The sequence below is a fragment of the Orycteropus afer genome, unplaced genomic scaffold (genome assembly GCF_000298275.1).
Source record: "Orycteropus afer afer isolate SDZICR_OR568_19922 unplaced genomic scaffold, OryAfe1.0 scaffold00030, whole genome shotgun sequence".
In the NCBI taxonomy this organism is placed as follows: domain Eukaryota; kingdom Metazoa; phylum Chordata; class Mammalia; order Tubulidentata; family Orycteropodidae; genus Orycteropus; species Orycteropus afer.
Window position 1 is genome coordinate 15,237,952 of NW_006921617.1, and position 24,858 is coordinate 15,262,809.

At 37.8% G+C, this 24,858-nt stretch overlaps 1 protein-coding gene across 1 annotated transcript in view; it reads right to left on the bottom strand.

Moving 5' to 3' along the window:
* YES1 (YES proto-oncogene 1, Src family tyrosine kinase) overlaps window positions 1–24,858 on the bottom strand; it is a 58,340-nt gene that overhangs the window by 12,683 nt on the left and 20,799 nt on the right. Inside the window, exons 8-10 of the mRNA XM_007935607.2 lie at window positions 13,627–13,703; window positions 11,768–11,921; window positions 5,204–5,335 (exon numbers count right to left, since the gene is read on the bottom strand). Of these exons, the coding sequence (XP_007933798.1) occupies window positions 5,204–5,335; window positions 11,768–11,921; window positions 13,627–13,703 (363 nt within the window). The remainder of the gene's footprint in view (window positions 1–5,203; window positions 5,336–11,767; window positions 11,922–13,626; window positions 13,704–24,858) is intronic.

The following is a 24,858-nucleotide window of genomic DNA, read 5'->3' on the forward strand; positions in this document are numbered from 1 at the left end:
CTTGACGGCAGTGAGTTTTGAGTTTATGGGAGAAATACTGAATGATGTAGGTAGCATCAATAGAAGATGTAAGGAATACACAGAGTCAATGTACCAAAAAGAATTGGTTGCTGTTGATCCATTTCAGGAGGCAGTATATAATCAAGAACCAATGGTGTTGAAGGAAGAAGTCCAAGCTGCACTGAAGAAACTGGCAAAAAAGGCTCCAGGAACTGATGAAATACCCACTGAGATGTTTCCATAAACGGATTTCATGCTGGAGGCACTTGTCTATGCCAAGAAATGTGGAACACAGCTACCCGGCCAACTGACTGGAAGAGAGCCATATTTATGCCCATTTCAAAGAAGGGTGATCCAACAAAATGTGGAAATTACTGAACAGTATCATTAATATCACATGCAAGTAAAATTTTGCTAAAGATAATTCAAAAATGGTATTGCAGCAGTATATTGATCGGGAACTTCCAGAAATGCATGCTGGATTCAGAAGAGGATGCAGAACAAGGGATTACTGATGTCAGATGGATCTTGGCTGAAAGCAAAGAATACCAGAAGGGTGTTTACTTGTGTTTCATTGACTATGCAAAAGCATTTGACCATGTGGATCATAACAAATTACGGATAGCACTGAGAATGGGAATTCCAGAACACTTAATTGTGCTCATGTGAACCTGTACATAGATTAGGAAGATGTCATTCTAACAGAACAAGGTGATACTGCATGGTTTAAAATCAGGAAGGGAGTGTGTCAGGGTTGTATGCTTTTACCACACTGTTTCAATCTGTTTACTGAGCAAATAATATGAGAAGCTAACCTATATGAAGAATACGGCATCAGGACTGGAGGAAGACTCATTAACAAACTGAAGTATGCAGATAACACAACCTTGTTTGCTGAAAGTGAAGATGACTTGAAGCAGTTACTGATGAAGATTAAAGACTACGGTATGCAGTATGGATTACACTTCAACATAAAGAAAACAAAAATCCTCATAACTGACCAACAAGCAGCATTACGGTAAATGGAAGAAAGACTGAAGTTGTCAAAGATTTCATATTAGCTGGATCCACAATCAACACCAACAGAAGCAGCAGTCAAGAAATCAGACGTCTTACTGCGCTGTGCAAGTGTGCTGCAAAAGACACCTTTAAAGTGCTGAAGAGCAAAGATGTCACTCTGAAGACTAAGGTGCACCTAAGCCAAGCCAAGATATTTTCAGTCACCTCATATGCCATGTGAAAGCTGGACAATGAATAAGGAAGACCAAAGAAGAGCTGATGTTTTTGAGTTGTAGTGCTGGCGAAGAATACTGAAAGTACCATGGACAGCCAGAAGAACGAACAAATGTGTCCTGGAAGAAGTGCAGCCAAAATGTTCCTTGGAAGTGAGAATGGCTAGACTTCACCTCAGCTACTTTGGTCATGTGGTCAGAAGGGCCCTTTACCTAGAGAAGGATCTCATGCTTGGGAAAGTGGAGGGTCAGTGAAAAAGGGTAAGACCCTCAACAAGATGATTGACCCAGTGGCTGTAATGATGGGCTCAGGTATAGCAAGGACTGTGAGGATGGCACATGACCAAGCAGTGGTTAGTTCTGTTGTACATATGGTTGCTAGGAGTCGGAGCCAACTTGACAGCACCTAACAACAAAACATCAGTTATATTGTTCCCAAAGATTTTTTTTCCTAGTCTGCAGGTTTAGTTGCTTTATAACTTTTTACAATATAAATATTTTAACAATTTGACTATGATATGCCTACTTGAACTTCACTAAGGTTATTTTTTGTTTTTAAATTTATGCTAAGATTCTCTCGAGTTTACTCAATCTGTGGGTTAGTGACTTTTATCACATTTGTAAAGTTTTTAGCTATCATTTTTTCAAATAATGCTATAGTTTTGTTCTCTCTTTCGGTTCCTTCTAGGACTCTAATTACATATAAATTAGACCTTTTGACTAAGTGCCCTACTTATTTTATTCTATTTCTTTGTTCTCTGTGCATTCTTCGGATGTTTTCTATTAAATGTCTCTGAGCCTACTAATCTTGTTTTCTGATGTGTTCATCTAACGAGTTCTTAATTTCATATATTGTTTTTACAGTTTTAGAATTTCCATTTTTTTTTTTTTAAAGATTCCATTTGTTGATATTCTGTTTTTCATCTGTTGTGCCAAATTTTTCTTCTATTTAAATACTGTTATTTTGAAGTTCTTGTCTGCTAACTGTAAGATCGTGATCAACTCTTGGGTTTGCTCTGACTGACTTTTAACACTTAATTATTAGTTATCTCTTCCTCTTCTTCCCGTGTCTAGTAATTATTTTATTTTATGCTAGACATTATATATCATACATTGTAGATTATTTGGATCAGGGTAATTTTCTCTAAAGGATGTTAAGTTTTATTCTATCAGGTAATAAAACAACCAGCAGATCTTGTCAAAGTTTGGCTTTAAAGTTTTGTTATATAAAGTCTATTTCAGTTTTTCCCTTTTTCCTAGAACATGGTCTTTCTTGGGGTCTCAAAAAAAGGTCTTAAGAGTATTCACCAGGGTCTCACCACTTTCGGTTGTCAAGAACACTCCATCACTCTCTGACCCGGGATCTCTGCTCCACTCCCCAGCCTCCTAGTGGCTATTCTCTGTTAGGCCTCCCAGAATCTCACCCTGTGCATATACAATTAGTAGTTGATGAAGGACTTGTTTATTTTGAAGCAGATTTTTTGCACTCCTTCCCTATGATTCCTTCCTCCCTGGGTCCTACTCTTCAGATCCCAGCATTTTAGCAGTCCTGAATCAGAAGACTTCTGCCTCCTTTGCCTAATGAGATTGCTGCTGTGTGGGTTTTACTGCCTTATATTGTTTAAACAATACCTTCATGGAGAAAGCTGATAAATGTAGGGTCTATCTCACATGCTTGTCCCATCTTAAGTCTATGGTTGCAGTTGTTTTAAAGATTTTGTCTAATTTTTGTAGTTGGATAGTTTAAGTTGGATAATAGGCACTCCATCATGGCCCAAACTGTTAAGTTTCTCATGGTTATCAATTTAAAGTCAAACTATTTAATAAAATGGTTAGATTTTTTTCTACAGCCATATTTAGCCACATGAATACAGGCATGTAGTAGGCAGAATTGGAGTTAATTAGTGATGTTATTTTGCTATCAGGAGTGATGAACTAAAGGTAAAGGACAGTTCTACTCTGTCACATGGGGTAGTTACTAGCTGAAATCCACACCATGGCACCTAACAACAATGGGCAAATGTAAATGCAAGGAGTGATTACACTGCTTGATGACAGAATTTGATGTGGTTAAGGAATGGAAGGTTTCATGAAGGGGGTATAGAATCAATGAACTGAAGATCTTGGTAATGTCAAGAAATTGCTGGGGTTGGGGTAAAGCAAGTTAGCCAAAAAAATGGGAAGTAGTGATGACAGCATAGATGCATAAACTGAGATCATGGAAGTGTTGCAGCTACTGATAATGTTAAGGTTTAGGGTATGAACACGGGAAAACTGACTAAAGTAGGATGGGAGATAAGATTACTGAGATCACTGGAGGAGAAGAATCAAGCTTTAAGGAGGAAGGTTATGGAAAAATCAAAACGTGTATTAAAATGACCCTGAACTAAGATAAAAATAATATTGGAGAGTGTGATGACAAATCATTATTGAGGGGAATTTGAATGTTGAGTATCAGCACATAGCAGCAGCAACAAGGAAGAGTGGGTATTAAAACTTGATGACATTAGATTTAGTATTAACAGTTTCCCAGAAGACTGGGTTTTATATGCTTTCACTCTCATTTATTAGGGATAACTATTAGAAAAAAGTTTGAGAAATATCAGCATAAAAGAGTATTCAATTTTATCTGAATTTCAAGTGAGCTAAAATTTCCTCTTACCCCTTGAAGCTAAATAAATCTCTTATTTTTGAGAGGAAAACATATTTATTTATTATTTTCTCTAATGATCAATAAATTTCTTAAAGAAATGATTTTAAAATATGCTTTACTAGTTTTTAAAAAAAACATGGTAAAGGTCTTCTCAAAAGAAAATATTCTATTTGTGGTAGATAACATCATGTGTCAACTTGGCTGGGCCTGGTTTTGAGTGGCTGGGTAGCTGGATGTAGTTATTCTCCATGATAAGACTGGTAATCAACTCCACAGTGAAATCTACTGGAGCAGCTAAGTAGCTGCCTTAGAGATGCAGTCTGCTTCCAGTAAATAAGACAGCTTTGAGAAAAGTCTCTTGAGTTTTTTGGCACGCTTGGATCCTGCATTTGGCCGAGTTCATCTCATGTTGTCTGCTGACCTTGGACCGTTAATGGACTTGAATTAGTGGCCTGCTGTGTTGCTTGGTAATTTTGGGACTGTGTCATTGTATTTGTTGACCTTGGGCTTGTCAGCCTCAGCAGCCAGCAGCTGCCTGATCCAGCTTCAGTGGGCCAGGAATAAAAGGCAGAGCTGAAGCCCAAGGTTGAGGGGCTTTCACCCAGCCCCTAGGGCTTGGCACTTTGAACTGGGACTTCTAGCCTCCTAAACTGTAAGAGAATAAACACCTGTTTGTTAAAACCATCCACCTGTGGTATTTTCTGTTAGAGGAGCACTAGAGAACCCAGACACTATTGAAGAAAACAGGGCAAAAATATATTTATAAAATATGCCAGTCACACTAAAAAAGCAATTACATGGGAGGAGGGGAAGGAAGATTGCCCAGGATATTTAAGACATGCTTGTTCTGACAGACAAAATAGAGATAAAAGACTCTTTTGGAAAATTTCCTAAGGGGAAAAGGTGAGGTGAACTTGGAACACATTTCATATACTTGCACTATCTCAAGGATTGTAGCTGTCATTGGCTGTGCCTATCTAATGCTGAATAATTAAAAAAGAGAGAGAGTAAACAAAGTCCCCTTCTCCCTCCTTATATTCTTGTTCCTAATAATCCCATTGCCATGGAGTTGATTCCAACTAACAGTGACCCTACAGGACAGAGTAGAACTGCCTCATAGGGTTTCCGAGGCTATTACTCTTCATGGACTCAGACTGCTTCATCTTTCTTCTGTGGAGTGGCTGGTGGGTTCAAACTGCTGAATGTTTGGTTAGCAGCTGAATGCCTTAACTACTGCACTATTAGAGCTCCTTTGCTTCTAATAAGCCCCAGTTAAAGTCACTGATAAACAAAAACTAACAGGATATAAAAAGCTTACCTGGATATGGCACTCTGCCCTTTGTTACCAGTTCTGTCTGCAGAATTCCAAAAGACCATACATCAGACTTTATTGTAAATCGACCATATAGTGCAGCCTCAGGAGCTGTCCATTTGATTGGGAATTTTGCACCTAAACCAATATTGAAAATTATGCTTAAGTAAATAATTTAAAGCAAAACAAACAAAGAGTTCTAAAAAGGGCTGATCTTCTGTCAATATCCCTATTGTGTGTGTGTCAAATTCTTCAGTAGTATAAGATATATGGGGAAAAAACCTCTTTAATTTTTAATATTTGTATTAAAATAAAATCATGTATCTTCCTGACAAGGTAGTCAATGTTACTAAAAAAAAAAAAAAGTTAGTGGTAGGGACAGAACATTATTCAAGAAAACAGAGGTAGAGGCTATAAAAAACAGCAGTCAAAATAGATTATAGGATCTGTAACTTTTTAACTATAATCTGGCACCTAGCTGCTAGTTAGCTATTGGTTGATGATGCATATTATATGGGATTCTAATGTCTACTGTTTTTTCTCTCTCTCTTTTTTTAACTATAATTTCTTTTCTATTTTACATCTTTCTGAAAATTTTATTGTACTATCATTTTTAAAAGCCCATATTAACTTACTTGTTTAGTGTATGCCTTCTATGTGTAAGGGATAATGCTAATTGTTATGAGTGATACAGACACAATGCCTTCATAAAGCTTATGCACTTAACAATGGAAACAATATTATAAGTATCTTATATACACACATATAAAATTAACTTCAAGTATGTAACTGTTTTAAAAGAGTTCATTAGATGTTTACATAAACAGGAGACCAATTTTCACTGGTACAATCAAAAAAGGTTTCACTAAAAACAGTGGCAGCTGACTTACGGCTTAAAAGAATGGTTGGAATTTTTACAGATTACAGGTAAAGATTACAGAAGAATAGAACCCACACCTGTGGTTTCCAGCCAAACAGAAGACAGGCATATGAGTTGAACATTTACCTGAGGCAGATACACTCCTTGGAGAGAACAATCATTGAGAAAGAAGGGCTGCCTATGCACAGGGAGACAGCTTAGGGGGCAGGAGTCCATGGAGGGATGGACACTGCGAAGAGGCAACTATGGGGAGAAGTGGGAGGGGAGCTGTTGCATTGTGGTAAACTGTGGTCAGGGAGCTCTGGTAGCACAGTGGCTAAGGCACTTGACTGCTAACCAGAAGGCTGGCGGTTCAAACCCACCAGCCACTCCTCGGAAGGAAGGTTGGGCAATCCTGCTTCCGTAGTGATACTGCCTCGGAAACCCAAGGAGGGGTCGCTATGAGTCGGAGCCGACTCGACGGCAAATAACAACAACAACAACAACAAACTGTGGTCAATGTCATGAGACAAAGTATATGTAAACTGCTGTATGGAAAGTGAATTTGCTCTGTAAATCTTCACACAAATCACAATAAAAAAAAAAAAGATTACAGAAGAATAGATGATATTCCAGCTGGAGGGACGGCACAAAGGTACGAAGGTTGAAAAGAAAGCAACGTGTCTAGGTAAGGTTTCTCAGCCTTGACACTACTTGACATTCTTGTTGTGGGGGGCTATCCTGAACGTTCTGCAGTATCCCTAGCCTTTACTCACTAGATGCAAGTTAGCAGCCTCCAAGTTGTGACAACAACCAAGTCTCCCCAAAAAACCAAACACACTGCCACTGAGTCAATTTTCACTCATTGTGACCCTATAGGACAGAGTAGAAGTGCTCCATAGGGTTTTCAAGGCTGTAAATCTTTATAGAAGCAGATTACCTTATTGTTCTTCTGTGGAGCAGCTGGTAGGTTTTAACTGCTGACCTTTTGGTTAGCAGCCAAATGCTTTAACCACTGTGCCACCAGAGCTCCTTAAAAATGTCTCCAGATACTGACAAAGTCTCCTGGGGGGCAATACCACCCCTAGCTGAGAAAGTGGTTTATATATGTACCAATGTGGTCAGTGACAAAAAGTCACTAGTCTACTACAAAAGGAGAAAAAGGATCATACATCAATTCATAAAGCAAAAATTGTAAGTATATAGGTATGTCCTTTTTTCTGAGATTACGTTCATCTTACATGTATAGTGTTAAAATATAATTCTTATTTTATGAAATGATGGTAACAGAACATAGTTGATTTTTTTTCCCCTGGTATGTCCACTAAATGAACCTTCATTAACCTCTACATTGAGCTTGCTATAGTGCATTGAAATAATTTGTCTACAATTCTGTTTGAAATTGGTCAGTGAGCTCCTTAATAGTAGAAACCATGTCTTCTTACAGCTTTTTCCTAACACTTAGCATATACAGGGCTGCAAATGTTTGTTAAAGATAAGACAGGACTAGAGTAGAAGACTCTGGAAGCCAATGCATCATGCATGAAACCTCTACTTTGTCAAAGTTATGCTCTTTCCTCAAAGCTCTACTCTATAGCTATCATCTCTGTGAGGTGTGTCTGGTTCTCTCTGCTTTTCCAAAGTAGTTTTAATACACTTCTCTTGTGACATTAAGCACACAATTCTTTCTAATTGTCTTGCTTTATAGTTGTTTATATGTAGAGCTACCCTGCTCATTAGAATGTAAGCTCTTTTTAGGGGGCAGGTACTCTGAGTTATTCACTTCTGTGTTCTCTGATTCTAGCAACTTCTTGTTGTTTGTTGTTAGGTGCCATGAAGAGCAAAGATGAGACCTTGAGTCATCTCCGACTCATAGCGACCCTATGTACTACAGACCCTATGTAGTATAAATGCCCAGTCCTGTGCCAGCCTTACAATCCTTTCTATACCTGAGCCCATCACTGCAGCCACTGTGTCAATCCATCTCACTGAGGGCCTTCCCCTTTTTCGTTGACCCTCCACTTTACCAAGCATGATATCCTTCAAGGAATGGTTCCTTCTGACAACATGCCCAAACTAGGTCAGATGAAGTGTGCCCATTCTTGTGTCCAAGGAGCATTCCAGCTGCACTTCTTCTAGGACAGATTTGTTAGTCCTTTTAGTAGACCATGATACTCTTAGCATTCTTCTCCAACACCACAGCTCAAAAGCAACAATTCTTCTTTGGTCTTCCTTACTCACTGTTCAGCTCTCACATGCATAGGAGGCAACTGAAAATACTATGGCTTGGGCTAGGCATACCTTAGTATTCAAGGAGACATCTTTGCTCTTCATCATTTGAAAGAGGTCTTTTGCAGCAGATTTGCCCAGTACAATATGTTGTCTGATGTCTTTGCTGCTGCTTCCATTGGTGTTGATTGTAGGACTAAGTAATATGAAATCCTTGACAACTTCAATCTTTTCTCCAACCATTGTGAAGCTGTTTATTGGACTAGTTGTAAGGATTTTTGTTTTCTTTATATTGAGGTGTAATCCACACTGCAGACTGTAGTCTTTAATCTTCATCAGTAAGTGCTTCAAGTCATCCTCACTTTCAGCAAGCAAAATTGTGTTATCTGCATATCACAGGTTGTTAATGAGTCTTACTCCAATCCTGATGCCATGTTCTTCTTCACATAGTCCAGCTTCTTGGATTATTTGCTCAGCATACAAATTGAGTAAGTATGGTGAAAGGATACAACCCTGATGCACTCCCTTCTTGATTTAAAACTATGCAGTATCCTCTTGTTCTGTTTGAATGACAGCCTCCTGATCTATGTACAGGTTCCTCATGAGCACAATCAAGTGTTCTGGAATTCCCATTCTTCTCAATTTTATTCAAAATTTGTTATTATCCATTCAAATGAATGCTTTTGTATAGTCTAAATAAACACCTTTCTGGTATTTGCTTTCAGCTAAGATCCATCTGATATCAGCAATGATATCCTTCGTTCCATGTCCTCTTCTGAGTCCAGCTTGCATTTCCGGAAGCTCTCTGTCAATATACTGCTGCAACCGTTTTTGAATTATCTTCACAAAGATTTTACTTGCATGTGATATTAATGATATTGTTTGATAATTTCCACATTCTTTGGGATCACCTTTTTCTTTGGAATGGGTACAAATATGGATCTCTTCTAGTCAGCTGGCCGGGGAGCTGTTTTCCAAATCTCTTGGCATAGCTGAGTGAGTGCCACCAGTGCAGCATCAATTGGCTGAAATATCTCAATGGGTATTCCATCAATTCCTGGAGCCTTTTCTTTGCCAATTCCTTCACTGCAGTTTCAAACTCCTCCGATACCACTAGTTCTTAATCCTATGCCAACTCTTGACATGGATGAACACTGACTAATTCTTCTTGGTACAGTGAGTCTATGTATTCCTTCCATCTTCTTTTGATGTTTCCTGTATCATTCAATATTTTGCCCATACAATCTTTCAATATTGCAACTAGAGGCTTAATTTCTTTCCTCAGTTCTTTCAGCTTGAGAAATGCCAAGCATGTTCTTCCCTTTCGGTTTTCTAACACCAGGTCTTTGCACATTTCATTATAATTGGCTTTGTCTTCTTGAGCTACTCTTTGAAATCTTCTGTTCAACTCTTTTATTTTGTCATTTCTTCCATTTGCTTTAGTACTCCCCACTCAATGGCAAGTTTCAGAGTCTCTTCTGACATCCCTTTTGGTCTTTTCTTCCCTTCTTTTCTTTTTAATGACCTCTTGCTTTCTTCACAGATGATGTTCTTGATGCCATCCCACAATTTCTCTGGTTTTTGGTCACTGGTGTTCAATGCATCAAATCTATTTTTTAGATGGCCTCTAAATTCAGAAGGGATATATTATCAAGGTCATATTTTGGTTGTCATGGACTTGTTTTAATTGTCTTCAAGTTGAACTTGCATATGAGCAGTTGATGGTCTGTTCCACAATCAGCTCCTGGCCTTGTTTTGGCTGAAGATACTGAGCTTTTCCATTGTCTCTTACCACAGATGTTGTCGATCTGATTCCTGCATACTCCATCTGGTGAAGTCCACACGTATAGCCTCCATTTGTGTTCGTGAAAAAAGGTATTTGCAATGAGTAAGCTGTCGGTCTTGCAAAATTCTATCATGCGATCTCCAGCGTTATTTCTATCACCAAGGCCATATTTTCCAACTACTGGTAACTCTTCTTTGTTTCCACCTTTTGCATTCCAGTCACAAATGATAACCAACACATCTTGACTGCATGTTCGGTCAATTTCAGACTGCAAAGGTTAGTAGAAATCTTCAATTTACTCATCTTTGGCTTTGGCAGTTGGTACGTAAATTTGAATAATAATATTAACTGGTCTTCTTTATAGGCCTATGGATAGTATCCTGTCAGTGACAGCACTGTACTTCAGGACAAATCCTGAAACAGTATTTGTAATGATGAATGCCACATCATTCCTTTTCAATTTGTCATTTCTGGCATAGCAGATCATATGGCTATCTGATTCAAAATGGCCAAAACCAGTCCATTTCAGCTAACTAATGCCTAGGATATCGATCTTTATGCTTTCCATTTTATTTTTGACAACTTGCAATTTTCCTAGATTCATACATTCCATGTTCTGATTATTAATGGATGTTTGCATCTGTTTCTACTCATTTTGAGTAGTGCCACATCAGCCAACTTAGTATTTAAAAAAAAACAAAAACTCACTCAGTGCCATCGACTCAATTCGATTCATAGCAACCCCTCCTTGGGTTTCCAAGGTGGTATCTCTATGAAAGTAAATTGCCCAATCTTCCTTCCAAGGAGTGGCTGGTGGGTTTGAACTGCCAGCCTTCTGGTTAGCAGTCAAATGCCTTAGGCATTACGCCACCAGAGCTCCTTTAATAGTAATTGTAATTAATATTTACTGAGCATCTACTATGTGCCAGACAGGTACTGTTAGGTTCCATACATCCATTATGAAAGTTTTACAATAATCTTGAAAAGTAAGTATTTACCACCTAGTCTTTATGAGTGAGGAGACTGAGACTCAGTCAGAAAGGTTAGATAACGTGACTGAAATCTCTCAGCTAATAACAGACGGATTGGGATTCAAAAAGTCCGTACTTTCTCTGTACACAATGCCACTTCTCATGTATCTGTTCAGATCAAGTGAAAGAACCTATGTTAATTTCTATAAGCTCCCTTCACTCTTTACAGTGTCATTCTTCCAAATGTTTTTATTTACCATATTTACCATTTTATATATATTAAGGCTTATTATAAATTTGGAGTAGAAATGGTTTCCAAAGTCTTTGTAAAACTGTAAACCATTTCTCAATATATTCATTTCAAACATACTTTTTCTGGTCCTTACTGTAGTAAAATCTGGGTAGTTTATGAAATTTGTTACAAGAAGAATTAAAAAATGTTTATTTGTTGGCATGCCAAAGGAAATATAAGAAGTGTACTATTTGTTATACTTAAAATGCTAAGAACACCCAGTCAAGTTCTTCTTTGGGGGAAGTAACTATAAGAAAGCTAAAGTATTATTTATTATAAATACTTTTATGAATAAAATCAACAATTTTATGACCCTTCTGTGGAGATCCAGAACTATTCTTATTCTGTAAAACCCTATTATGTTCAAAAGAGTGTAAAATAAGAAAATTCACAGGACATTAGGCTATAAACATTTACTAAAAAGTAATTTTACCTTGTCTTGCAGTATATTCATTGTCTTCAATTAACCTTGCTAAACCAAAATCTGCTATTTTGCACACAAGGTTTTCTCCTACAAGAATATTAGCAGCCCGAAGATCTCGGTGAATATAGTTCATTCTTTCAATATATGCCATACCATCAGCAATCTCAGAAAGAAAAAGAAAAAAAGAAATGACATAAAGGAAAAACAAGGAGAAGACAATTTCGCTTAACGTTAAGTCAGACTACTGAAAAATCCTGTATCTCGAAAGGCGATAACGGTAAGTGGGCATAGTCTCTAGTAGATAACAGAACAAATATTAACTTTCATAATAACAATACTAAAACAGGCTAAAGGGAAAGTCAGACTTCAACAACTAAAAGGCAAAGACATTCAGCATATGCAGTCACCATTAGGGCCATAATGAATGAGTGCCTTGTTTTGTCAGTAGTTAAGAAGTAGCCACAGGGTTACTTAGTGCCTCTGGACACAAGCCCATCAAGGTCCACATCAGGCACTGATGTAAGATATCTTAGTGATAAAGATCTTAACCAGAGTAAGGCTCAGCAGACTACATACAGCTTGCTGGCCAAATCTCACCTGCAGCATGTTTTTGTATGACCTGGGAACTAAAAGTGATTTTTACATTTTTAAAGGAAGAAGATGGGAACAAGAAAACTACTGAAGAAAGAAGGAAGAAGAAAGGAAAGAAAATGAAGGAATGAAAAGGAGAATTAATAATAATAATATACAACAGAAACCATTTATAACCACAAAGTCTTAGATATTTATTATCTAGACATTTTATAAAAAAATGGAGTACCAACTCCTAACACAGAGCATGTAAAAGTCTTGAATTTAGGTGCATGGAGCATGTTAAAAATAGACTAAAATGTGATATGTATAGTTTTTTAGTATAAAGTTTATAAAACTGGCATATTCTGTGGTTCTCTGGATACTCACCAAGAGAAAAGCATTCTAGAACCAACATGTCAACCAAAGCCAATAAAAAGCCGCTTAAATACCAACCATAGAATAAAAACTTTCAATCATTTTCACTTTATATTTAAAAATAAAAATTCAGTAGAATAAAAACATCTGACTTGTCAACTTTTAACTATATATGCCATCTTAATTCTTATTTTGCATTCTATATTGTTTAAAAGAATTCAGCATGCTTTAGATTTCTAATATCTTCTTTGTAATACAATCATTTACTATCTTAAAATTTACCTGTTGAAATATAAATACATACACATTTTATATTTTAGATGATTACGTTTTCTGAAAAACCATGTAATATAGGACAGGACTGACCTGGACATTCATTTTATGTCTGGTTTTAATACTGCTTCTACTACTAACAACTTATGTGACTTTTAAACACCTCTGTTTTTCAGACACTACACAATCTGTAACATAAAGAAATCAAATGTTCCTTTCAGTTCTCAAATTCTATGACTTCACTACAGGCAATCCTGGGATTACAAACATCTGATTTACAGACAACTCCTACTTGCCCTTTAAAGTTACATAAATTTGCCCTTACTTTGAAACAGTGCAAGCCCTATTCACAACAAATTCTTCATCACAATCACCTTCACTTTCAGCATATACAGCTTTTAAATCACTGAAAAGCCTTTCAGCATTTTCTGGCAATAAAGTAAGAACAGTATGCACCTATTTCAACTTACCTATGAATTCTTAAACAGGAACAAATTTTGTTCATAACCTGGGGACTGCCTGTATATAAACTATAATATTCTGCTAAAATTATTCTACATTTTTAATTCAAATTGATTCACACACACATATACATACACATACATACACACACAAATACATACATACATACATATATATACAAGTACCTGAGCAGCCATATCAACCAGTTGTGGGAGCTTCAAATATTTTCCATCTCCCTCCTTCAGGAAATCTAATAAACTCCCTGTAAGAGACAGAAAGATATTCACAGAAAACAAGAAAATCTTAAATTAGGGTTGAATCAAATAATCTCCCACTTCCAAACAAATCATCAAACCATAATACAAAACATTTTAGCTTTCATTCTTTAAATATATTTTGCATCTTGGAATTTCTGAATAATTATCTTTCAAGATTCTAAATGAGGTCCCTAAAAATTATACAACTTCTCCTGATAATGCATAAAAACAGGAAAAATGCAGTAATCTCACCAGATTAGAGGCATTCCTTTGCTTTGATCAAGATCATTGGCCAAATTTTTGATCCAAAAAGCAGTATTTTACACACTTACATATTTTTCAAGTCAAAGTGAATCAAGAGTTCAGACTAGTTAGGAACATCTCAAGTGAGATAAAACTAAACCTGAGTGGCTGAATGAGTTGTCATGAAGTATCAGCCCGACCAACTTCTCTCAATTTCAGATCCATGGAACAACAAAGCATTGTAAGTAACAGAAGAGAGAAAGAATAGAAAGGAAAAATCTGTTTGCTTTTCTTCTAAATACTGGTTAAAAACTTACCATTTACTTGAATCTAATCAAGAGAAAACATCAGACAAATTTGAAATAAAGTACATTTTATAAAACAACTTTTCTGTTCTCTAAAAAAATAACAATGTTGTAAGAGACAAAGAAAAACTGAAGAAGTGCTCCAGATTAAAGGAGACTGTTTTATTTAGTGCTGCCATAACAGAAATACCACAAGTGGATGGCTTTAACAAAAAGAAATTTATTTTCTCACAGTCAGGAGGCTAGAAGTCTGAATTCAGGGCACCAATTGAAGGGGAAGGCTTCCTCTGTTGGCTGTGGAGGAAGGCCCTGTCTCTTCGTCTTCTGCTTTGGGGTTCCCCTCTCTCTCTCTCCTTGTTTAATCTCTTTTTACATCTCAAAAGAAATGGACTCAAGAAACACCCTACACAGACCCTGACTCATTAACATAACAAAGACAACCCATTCCCAAATGGGACAGAGGTTAGGATATACAACACATTCTCTTGGGACACAAATTAATCAATAATGCCCCACCCTGACCACCAAACATGTCCTTGCCATATGCAAAACACACTCACTCCATCATATCATTTCAAAAGTCTTAAATCAACTCCAGGTATAAAATCTCATCTTCTGAACCATCTAAATCAAATATGAGTAAGACATTAGGTATAATTCTATCCTGGGCAAAATTCATTTGTGAACCTATGAAATCTAGAATACAGGTTCTCTGCTTCTAAAATACAATGGTGGAACAGGCACAAGGTAACTATTTCTATTACAAATGGGAGAAACTGGAGGGAAAAAAGATCATGGGCACCAAGGAAGTCCAATCCCAGTGTAACAATTTACATTAGCTCTCAAGGCCTGAGAATGAATAATCCTCTGTTCTTTGGGACCATCTGGGCAAAGGCCACACAGTCTTCGGCTTCAGCTGCGCCTTCTAGGTCCTGTAGAATGGCAAATCTGCTCCCTGGGCTTTAGGCAGCCTCTTCTCCCAGCCAGAGGAGTGGCAACCCCAACCCCTCGGCCAAGGCATGCCCTGTTCTGCCTCTTGTGTATGGCAGTCTCACCCCTCAGCTTTGGTGGCAGTCCCATATCCCAGCACACCTAACAGCGGCTCCCCTCCAGAACCAAACTGGGTTAGATCCAACTCTTTGAAACCTAGGAGGCTGTGGGCCCACCCTTTGAAACTGAGAAGGTCCTGTTTCCTATGCTCCTTCCAACAATTCTGCTGATCTCTAAGCTATTCCAGGGATGGCCCTTTTCTTTTCCTGGAGGACAAAAGATGTACCTCCTTTGGCCTGTTTCCTGCCTGTAGAACTCCAAGAGGCAGATAGTGTTTACTTTAATTCTTTCTCTGTTCCCTTCAGTCTAAGCTGATGGGTTTACTGCTATTGTAGTTGGTCAGACCCATCACTCATAGGCTTAATCTCTGTAACAACAGATTGTATAGCTACATCCTTGGTGAACATTCTAGGATACATGTCCTTAGTTTGTACAACAGAATTTCCCAAATCTTTTAAGTTCATTTTGCACAGTTCATTTTTAAGTCCATCTCTTTCCTCTTGCATTTAACTATAAAAAGCAAGGAGAAACCACGTGGCCCCTTTAAGATCTTACTTACAAGTCTCCTCACCAGATATCCAAGTGTATCACAAGTTCTGCCTTCCACCAAACATTTGAACATAATTCAAATTCTTTGCCACTGCATTAAAACCACCACCCTTCCTCCATAGTCCAATCACACATTCATCATTTTCTTTTAAAGCCTCACCAGAAGCACATTTAACGTCCACATTTCTAGCAACACTCTGTCGCTAGTGCTGTATGTATTCTCTAAGATGATAGAGACTTTCTCTATAGCTTTCCCCATTTCCTTCTGAGCCCTCACCAGAACTGTCTTTGATAGCCATAATACTAGGCAATCTAGACTTTTACTATTATCAAAAGCATCAAACCCACTGTCATCAAGTCCATTCTGATTCACAACAACCCTCTAGGACAGAGTAGGAACCCACAGCGTTCCCAAGGCTGTAAATCTATATAAGGCTTTTACTATTGTTATGTTATGTTGTTATGTGCCTTCGCGACCCTTCCTTGGGTTTCCGAGAGGCGTTATCACTATGGAAGTAGATTGCCCCATCTTCCTTCTGAGGAGTGGCTGGTGGGTTTGAACTGCCAGCCTTCTGGTTTAGCAGTCAAGTGCTTTAGGCACTAAACTACCAAGAGCTCCCACTTTTACTATTAGGTACCTTAAAACTCTTCCAGTCTTACCCATTATCCAATTCTAAAACTGCTTCCACATTTTAGGTATTGCTATAACAGAAATACAACACGTAGATAGATGGCTTTAACAAACAGAAGTTTATTTTCTCACAGTTTAGGAGGCTAAAAGTCCAAATTCAGAGTGCCAGCTCAAGGGGAAGCCTTTCTCTGTTGGCTCTGGAAGAAAGAATCTTCTGCTTCCTGGTTCCTTGGAGAGCTCCCTGCATCTAGTCATCTATCTTATCCCATTTCTCTATTTGCATGTTTTAATCTCTTTTTACATCTCAAAAGAGACCGACCCAAGATACACCCTACACTAACTTGCCTCATTAACTTAATAAAGACAACCCATTTCCAAATGGGATTAAAAACCACAGGCACAGAGGTTAGGATGTACAACACATTTTCGGGGGACACAATTCAATCCGTAACTGAGACTACAGAAAAATGAAAACTAAATGCAAGTCATGACCACGGATTGCATATAGGATCAGGGAAAACATTGCAATAATTAAGGACATCATTGGCACAACAGGTGAAATGTGAATATACACTGTGTAACAGAGTTGTATTCATGTTACATTTCCTGAATTTGATCACTGTATTATGGTTATGTAAGAAAATATCCTTGCCTTTATGAGTCCTACTCTGAAGTATTTAGGGTAAAAGGAGCATGATGTCTCCAACGTAGTCTCAAATAGTTCAGGGAAAAACCATCGTATTTTATATTTATATACCTCACTGCCGTCAAGTCAGATCTGACTTATAGTAACCCCTCCTTGGGTTTTCAAGGCGGAATCACTATGGAAGTAGATTGCTCAACCATCCATCTGAGGAGTAGCTAGTGGGCTTGAACCACCAGCCTTCTGGTTAGCAGTTAAATGCTTTAGGCACTATGCCACCAGAGCTCCCACATAAATATTATATACATATACATACATACATACATACATATATATATATACACATACATACATATATATATATATATATATGTATGTATGTGTATATATATATATAATTGGTAGATCTAGCTGAACAGAGTTCTTTGCATTATTTTTGCAACTTTTCTATAAGTTTAAAATTATTTCCAAATAAAAGTTTAAAAAGAACAACCTTTCTTTCCATGTTGACAGAATAATATCCTTTTCATCTTCATTCATAGAGATTTCTAGTCAGAGGATATCTTTCTTTCGGTCTGTTTATCTACCCCAGGGAAACATGTTACTGTGTTTGTCTACTCTTTGCCTATTCAAACATTTACTGAGGACTGCTTTGTAAAAGGCACAGTAAAAGATACAAAGGTAAGTAAGTCATGGTCCCTGCTCTTGAAAGGACTATACAGTAGGTATTACAGAAAAGTTATTGTACAAACTACAGTGGGGACACAATGAATATAGTTAATTCTACGAAGAACTCAAAAAGGCTTCATAGAGGAGATGCATCTTAAAGGAAGAACAAGGGTAGACAGGGAATTCCAGGAAGACAGAGTAACAAGTATAGAGGTAGTAATGCATGTAAATTCCAGGAACTGAAAGCAATCCTTCCAACACAGGAACACAGGATACATAGACAGGAACTGATGAGAATGAAGCTGCAGAGGAAGGAAACAAAACATAGACGACACTGTGTAAATGTGCTTTATCCTATATATATAGTGTTTTATAGGGGCTCTGGTAGCATAGTGCCTAAGGCACTTGACTGCTAACCAGAAGGCTGGCGGTTCAAACCCACCAGCCACTCCTCGGGAAGGAAGGTTGGGCAATCCTACTTCCGTAGTGATACTGCCCTGGAAACCCAAGGAGGGGTCGCTATGAGTCGGGGCCGACTCGACGGCAAACAACAACTACATAGTGTTTCATGGTGAGAAGCAATGTGAACCAATTTATGTTGAGAAAGCAATCAACCCACTAGCAGGCTGAGTGGTAAGACTGGAGTAAAAACAAAAAAAAAACACAACCATTGCCGTGGAGTGGGATGCAACCCATAGCGACCCCTCCTTGGGTTTCCAAGGCAGTATCACTACAAAAGTAGATTGCCCAACCATCTTACCGGGGAGTGGCTGCTGTGTTTGAACCACCAGCCTTCTGGTTAGCAGTGAAATGCCTTAGGCACTATGCTACCAGATGAAAACTGCACAAAGTCATAAAAGTTCCTGCAGTGATCTTCCTGCTGTTAAGTCAATTCCAATTCATGGCAACCCCATGTGTTCACAGACCAGAACTGCTCCATAGGGTTTTCCTGGCTATAATCTTTATGGAAGCAGATTGGCAGGCCTTTCTTCTGGGGCACCACTGAGTGGGTCTGAATTGCCAACCTTCAGGTTAACAGTAAAGTGCAAGTTGTGTATACCATACAGAGACCTGTTATGCCTAAAATAGAGCAACGACAATGGGAATAGAGAGGAGAAAAATTCCACAGAGATTTAATAAATGGGATCAGTATCTCTCAATGGACTATTACAGAAAGAGTAGTGGGATAAAGGAGTCATCAATGACAACTCCTAGGTTTCTGTTTTGAGAGTTTAAGTGATGAGTGCATCATTAACAAGAAAAGGGATATAGGAGGATGGTGGGTCCGGGAAGGTGGTAGCTGTTAGGAGATATAGAATCCCACTTTTGTCAACTCTCAAGTATTTGTGGGATATCCAGATGGAAAAGTCTAGGCGATATTAAGATTTGAATACATGGATCAGAAGAGAGGTTGAGATTGGAAGACATCAATAAACTGGCTGAAAAATAAGCCACAGAAATGAATGAGATCACCCAGTATGAGTATGCATATTAAGAGATGAGTCCAAGGAAGGAATCCTGAGGAAATAAAAGCACTCCAATGGCTAGGTAGAAAGAATCAGCAAAGGTAATAGAGAATGAAGGGTCCAGAGAGCAGGAAAATTGAAGAGAGAGGTATCCTTGAAACTGAGGATGTAAAAAGTTCAAAGAAATGAAAATTACCCATCTAATTTAGCAATAAGGAGCCTTGGTGACACAGTGGTTAAAGTGCTTGGCTGCTAACCCTAAGTAAGGGTGGCAGTTCGAGTTGGCTGGTAGTAGCCGCTCCATGAGAAGTATGTGGCAGTCTGTTTCTGTAAAGATTATAACTTTGGAAACCCTATAGGGCAGTTATACTTTGTCCTATAGTGTTGCGATGATTTAGAATTGACTTTACAGCACTGGGTTTGGTTTTGGTTTGGGTGGCACGGTGGTTAAGTGCTCAGACACTCAAAAGGTCAATAGTTCAAACCCACCAGCTGCTCTACAGGACAAAGATGAGGCAGTCTGCTTCCTTAAAGATGTACAACCTTGTAAACCCTTTAGGACATCATCACAGACTCTGTCTTATGGGGTCTCTGAGTTGAAATTCGAGTTGCTGATAATGGTTTTGTTTTTTGGGTAATTTAGCGATTAGCTGACCACTAATAATCTTTGTGGGAGCTCTGGTAGCACAGTGGCTAAGACGCTTGCCTGCTAACCAGACAGCTGGCAGTTCAAACCCACCAGCCACTCCTCGGAAGGAAGGTTGGGCAATCCTACTTTCGTAGTGATTAACTGCCTCGGAAACCCAAGGAGGGGTCGCTATGAGTCGGGGCCGACTCGACGGCAAACAACAACAACAATAATCTTTGCAAAAACAGTTTCATTGGAATCTTGTGAGTTAAAGACCAAATAGAACAAAGAATTCCTACAAATCAATAAGAAAAAGACTAGCAACCTAGTAGAAAAAAACAGACTAAGAGACATTTACAGGTAATTCACAAGTAAACTAGAACAGCCCATAAATACATGAGAAGATGCTCAACTAATAATCAGGAAAATACAAAGTAAATAAAATAAGAGATTACACCATCAGACTAGCAAAAACTTAAAAGATCTAATAATATCAAATTATACATAAAAGTAGAAAAATAGGGATTCTCAAATACGCTAGTGGAAGGACTAATTGGTAATGACCATACTGGAAAATATTACAGCAATATCTTTATAACAAAACTGATGATGTGGGTATCCTACGAGCCAACAATTCCACTTTTAGGTATATGATAAGTTCCCAGGTTAAGAACCTCTGACTTATGAAAACTCGTACTTGCCCTTTTAAATGTTACATAAATTTGCCCTCACTTTGAAACAACTGAGCCAAGCCTTACTTGAAACAAATTCTGTATCACAATCACCTTTACTTGCTGCACATGCAGCTTTTAAATCACCAAAAAGACTTTTGAGCCGTTTCTTGCACTAAAATCCACTGCCATCACGTCAATACCAACGCAGTAGAATTCTACTGTCTCATACTATAAGACAGAGTAGAACTGCCTCAAGGACTTCCAAAGTTGTGAATCTTCATGGAAGCAGACTGCTTCATCTTATGCCCATGGAGTGGCTGATGAGTTCAAACAGCTTACCTTTTGGTTAGCAGCAGAATGTTTTTAACAGTGCACCACCAGAGCTCCTTTCTTGCACTAAAGTAAGGCTAAATTAAGGACTGTATGCACCTGCTCCAGGACGGTGATTAAGAGCCTGGCTACAACTGAAAGGTTGGTGGTTGGAACCCACCAGCCACTCCATAGGAGAAAGATGAGGCAGGTCTGCTTTTGTAAAGATTTATGGACTTGGAAACCCTGTGGCACAGTTCTACTCTGTCCTACAGGGTTACTATGAGTTGGAATCAAGTCAACTGCAGTGGGGTTTGTTTTGTACCTGCTCCAATTTACCTACAAATTCTATTTAAAGACACATTTAGGAACAGATCTTGTTCATAACCTGGGGACTGCCTGTGTACCCTTGTTGTTTCTCAAACTTCAGGAGGCAACACAATCACCTGTGGGAGTTTCTCAAGTTCTTCCCCAAACAGTTTCTTTTATCTATTTAACACAGAATGTTTTTGGTACCATATCTTCGTACTCATAGATTACGTGACACAGTAGCCTCTGATCTGATCTGCATTCCTCTAGTTCAAAGGTCCTTAACCTTTTTTTTGGTTCAGGGATCTTTTTGAGACGCTGATAAAAATTATGGACTCTCTCTCCAGAAAAATACATGTAAGTATTAAAAATTTGCACATAACTTCAGAGGAACTTCATGGACCCTCTGAAACTTATCCATGTGCTTGGTAGAAAGCAGTTACTCAATAAATAACTGAAATCAATTCAGATCATCCTGAAGGTGGTCTCACACACCTCTCTAGCCTCACTGCCAATTACTTACCTTTCTGTACTTTCTACTCTTCACAAACTGGCTTCTTTATTCTGTCTTAGCCGTTTTATATACGCTTTCTATCATCCATGCTTTTGTCCACCTTTTTCTCCTATTCTCCTAGCTCTGGGGAAATACCCTTACTCTTCATTTACTCATCCATACCCTTTATAACCTTAAAGGCCAGCTCAAGAAGTGTCTTTTCCATCAATTTTTCTCCGTTTACTCAAGCATGTGCAATTTCTTCCTCAATTTTTATTATACCTAGTGAATGTATCAACCACCTGGTAATTAATTACGCTTTGGCTTGTAGCTATTTTTATTGTGTGTGGGGGGGGCATTATACTGAACTGTTACTTAATTTTATACTGAAATTAACTCTTCCAAAGATTAGGTCTTTTATCTCCAAAATCAGTGTAAGTTGTTTGGGTGGCTTTACTTCTTTGATACCTTATACCTAGCAGGGTTCCTTGTATATTAAGAGTATTCAATACATTTTGGCTGATAATAATTATAATTGATGACGAACAGTTCAGAGAATATAATGACCACAATGAATTGGGATATTAATGTGAGGTTTCTAACACTTGCCTTAAAAATAATTTGAAGGAAGTATAGTTGGCAGGTTGGTTGGTCAAGAAACAGGGAAACCAAATTCCACATGAAGGAAATAACAGGGACAAGATCATGGGCACAAAGAGCAACAAGAAGACTCACTTTCACAGGAAAGTAGATTTATATTGGGGCACATAAAGCAATTAACTTGGGTAGATTACAGAGGACCAACTGCTAAGTACTTGAATATCAACATGAAGAGGCAGAGTTCTAAAATGAGAAGGGACTTTTATGATCTTGTATTCTAAATCTCCCATCAGGAAATAATCCCAACCCAGTGATCTGATAATACAGAATTCTCCCATGTTCCCTCATTAAATAACCTTGAAATCCATAAGGAAAGCTAAATGAATGATGAGCCTTGTATTTCTTCTGCTATGAGTATCTTGATATAAACTTACTCCTCTTTATTGTCCTTTTTCTCCCCTCCTCCTTTAGTTCATCCAATGTACTTTTTTGAAATGGCTTATTTGTCAGCTAAAATTCCTCCCAAAAGTATCATATGCTTTGGGGCTTTAGTTATGTTTTGGCTATCAATTAATAGTCTGTAATACTTAACTTTTGGGTTCAATGTATGTCAGAGGAGAAAATAATGTCCTTTAGCAAACTGAGGAGTCGCGGTGGCACAGTGGTCAAAGTACTTGGCTGCCAACCAAAAGGTAGGCGGTTCGAACCCATTAGCCACTCCACAGGAGAAAAATGTGGCAGTCTGCTTGTGTAGCTTGTAGTCACCCCTGTCACCAATAGATCAAACTACATCAACACCAAGATGACCACTACAGAATAAATTATTTGAAAGAGTAAAAAGAGAAAATTCATGATAGCACACAGAAACTATGTGTGCAGTTTGACCCAGCAAATCCTAATCCTAGATGTCAAAGAAGAAACACAAATAGTAACCTACACACCAATGTTCACTGCAGCACTTTTCACCATAGCCAAAAGGTGGAAACAACAACATCCATCAACAGAGGAATGCATAAGCAAAATGTGAATATTATTCAGCCATGAAGAGAAATGAAGTCCTAATGCATTCCACAACACGGATGAACACTGAAAACCTAATGCTAAGTGAAATAAGTCAGTGGCAAAAGGACAAATATTGTATAATCTCTTATACAAAATAAGCAAATACACAGAAACCAAAGATTATTAATGACTATCAGTCATTAATGGGAAGGGAGAATACGAGAGCTTTTGTTTGGGGAGTATTAAACATGAAGCATGTAATCAATGTCATTTAACAGACCTGTAGAAATCATTGAATTAAGGAATGTTTTATTGTGTTTATTTTCACCACAATTAAAAAAAAAATTCAAGACAGGTAAAAGCATTCCTGTTAACCTATTTGTTAATTTTAGAAATGCAAGTGACTAACAAGAGATTTATGTGTTTACAGTAGGAGAGATACACTGTGTTTATCTTCATTTGAAACCACTGGACATAGGATCTTCTATGTCCTCTTACCTGTGTGAAATTATTATTTTGACGGTGATTCTGAGGGTAATCAAAAGATAAATTCCTTGAAGGTAAAAAGAATGCCTTAACTTTCTTTCCCAACATCTAGGAAAGGACATAATGCATAATGAACACTCGTAACAGGTTTGTAATATGAAAGCATTTGGATAGTGAATGAGTCATTGTTTTTAATTGTGCCTGCCAAGTATTCAGCTAGGAACTCAACATAATTAACCAAAGAATTAGTCTGTTGAAGCCAATCAACATTAATCTCATATAGTGCATAAAGAATTGGTATACAGGACAATTAGAAAAAGAACCAGTGAAGAATATCAGAAAATGTGACTGCCAGGGCTTACTGGCTCCTCTTCTAAAGCACCATCAAGCTCCCTTTCTTTTGATCCTGGCCTTAATCTACCACATTACTAAAGATCCCACCATTGGGTTTGAGGTTTGTGGGAACGGAGACATTGCAATTGACAGTAGTGGAAAAGAAAATTTTCTAGAGTCCTGAGATACGTCTATATTAAAACAAAGTAAAATGAATGTCCTTAAATTTGCCTGACTGTATTAGTATTAAAGGTACAAGTATCTTTCTGACTGCATTATTTTAATTGAATTTGAACAAGTATTAATTTTCTTTTCCACTTCCTATCTATTCCATTTCTTTTAGTCAAATCTCATTCAAAATAAATTCTCCCCACGTAATTTTCCTTTTCAACTTTCTATTATCCTCTGAATAACTGGCATTAATCAATAATACATTAGAGAGAGACTTTTCTCTTTTCAAATATTTGCATAAAAATCTTAAATTAGAAATCACTATATAATAAAAATCTACAGGCACAAATAAAAACTTGTTTAAAAAAATCGATCAGAAACCATTTCTCTTGAGAACAGGAACCAGACAAGGATGTCCACTATTACCACTTCTATTCAACACTGTACTGGAAGTTTTAGCCAGGGCCATAAGGCAAGAAAGGGAAATCAAAGGCATCCAGATTGGTAAGGAAGAAGTCAAACTATCCCTATTTGCTGATGATATGATCCTATACCTAGAAAACCCAAGACACTCAGTCAAAAATTGACTGGAACTAATT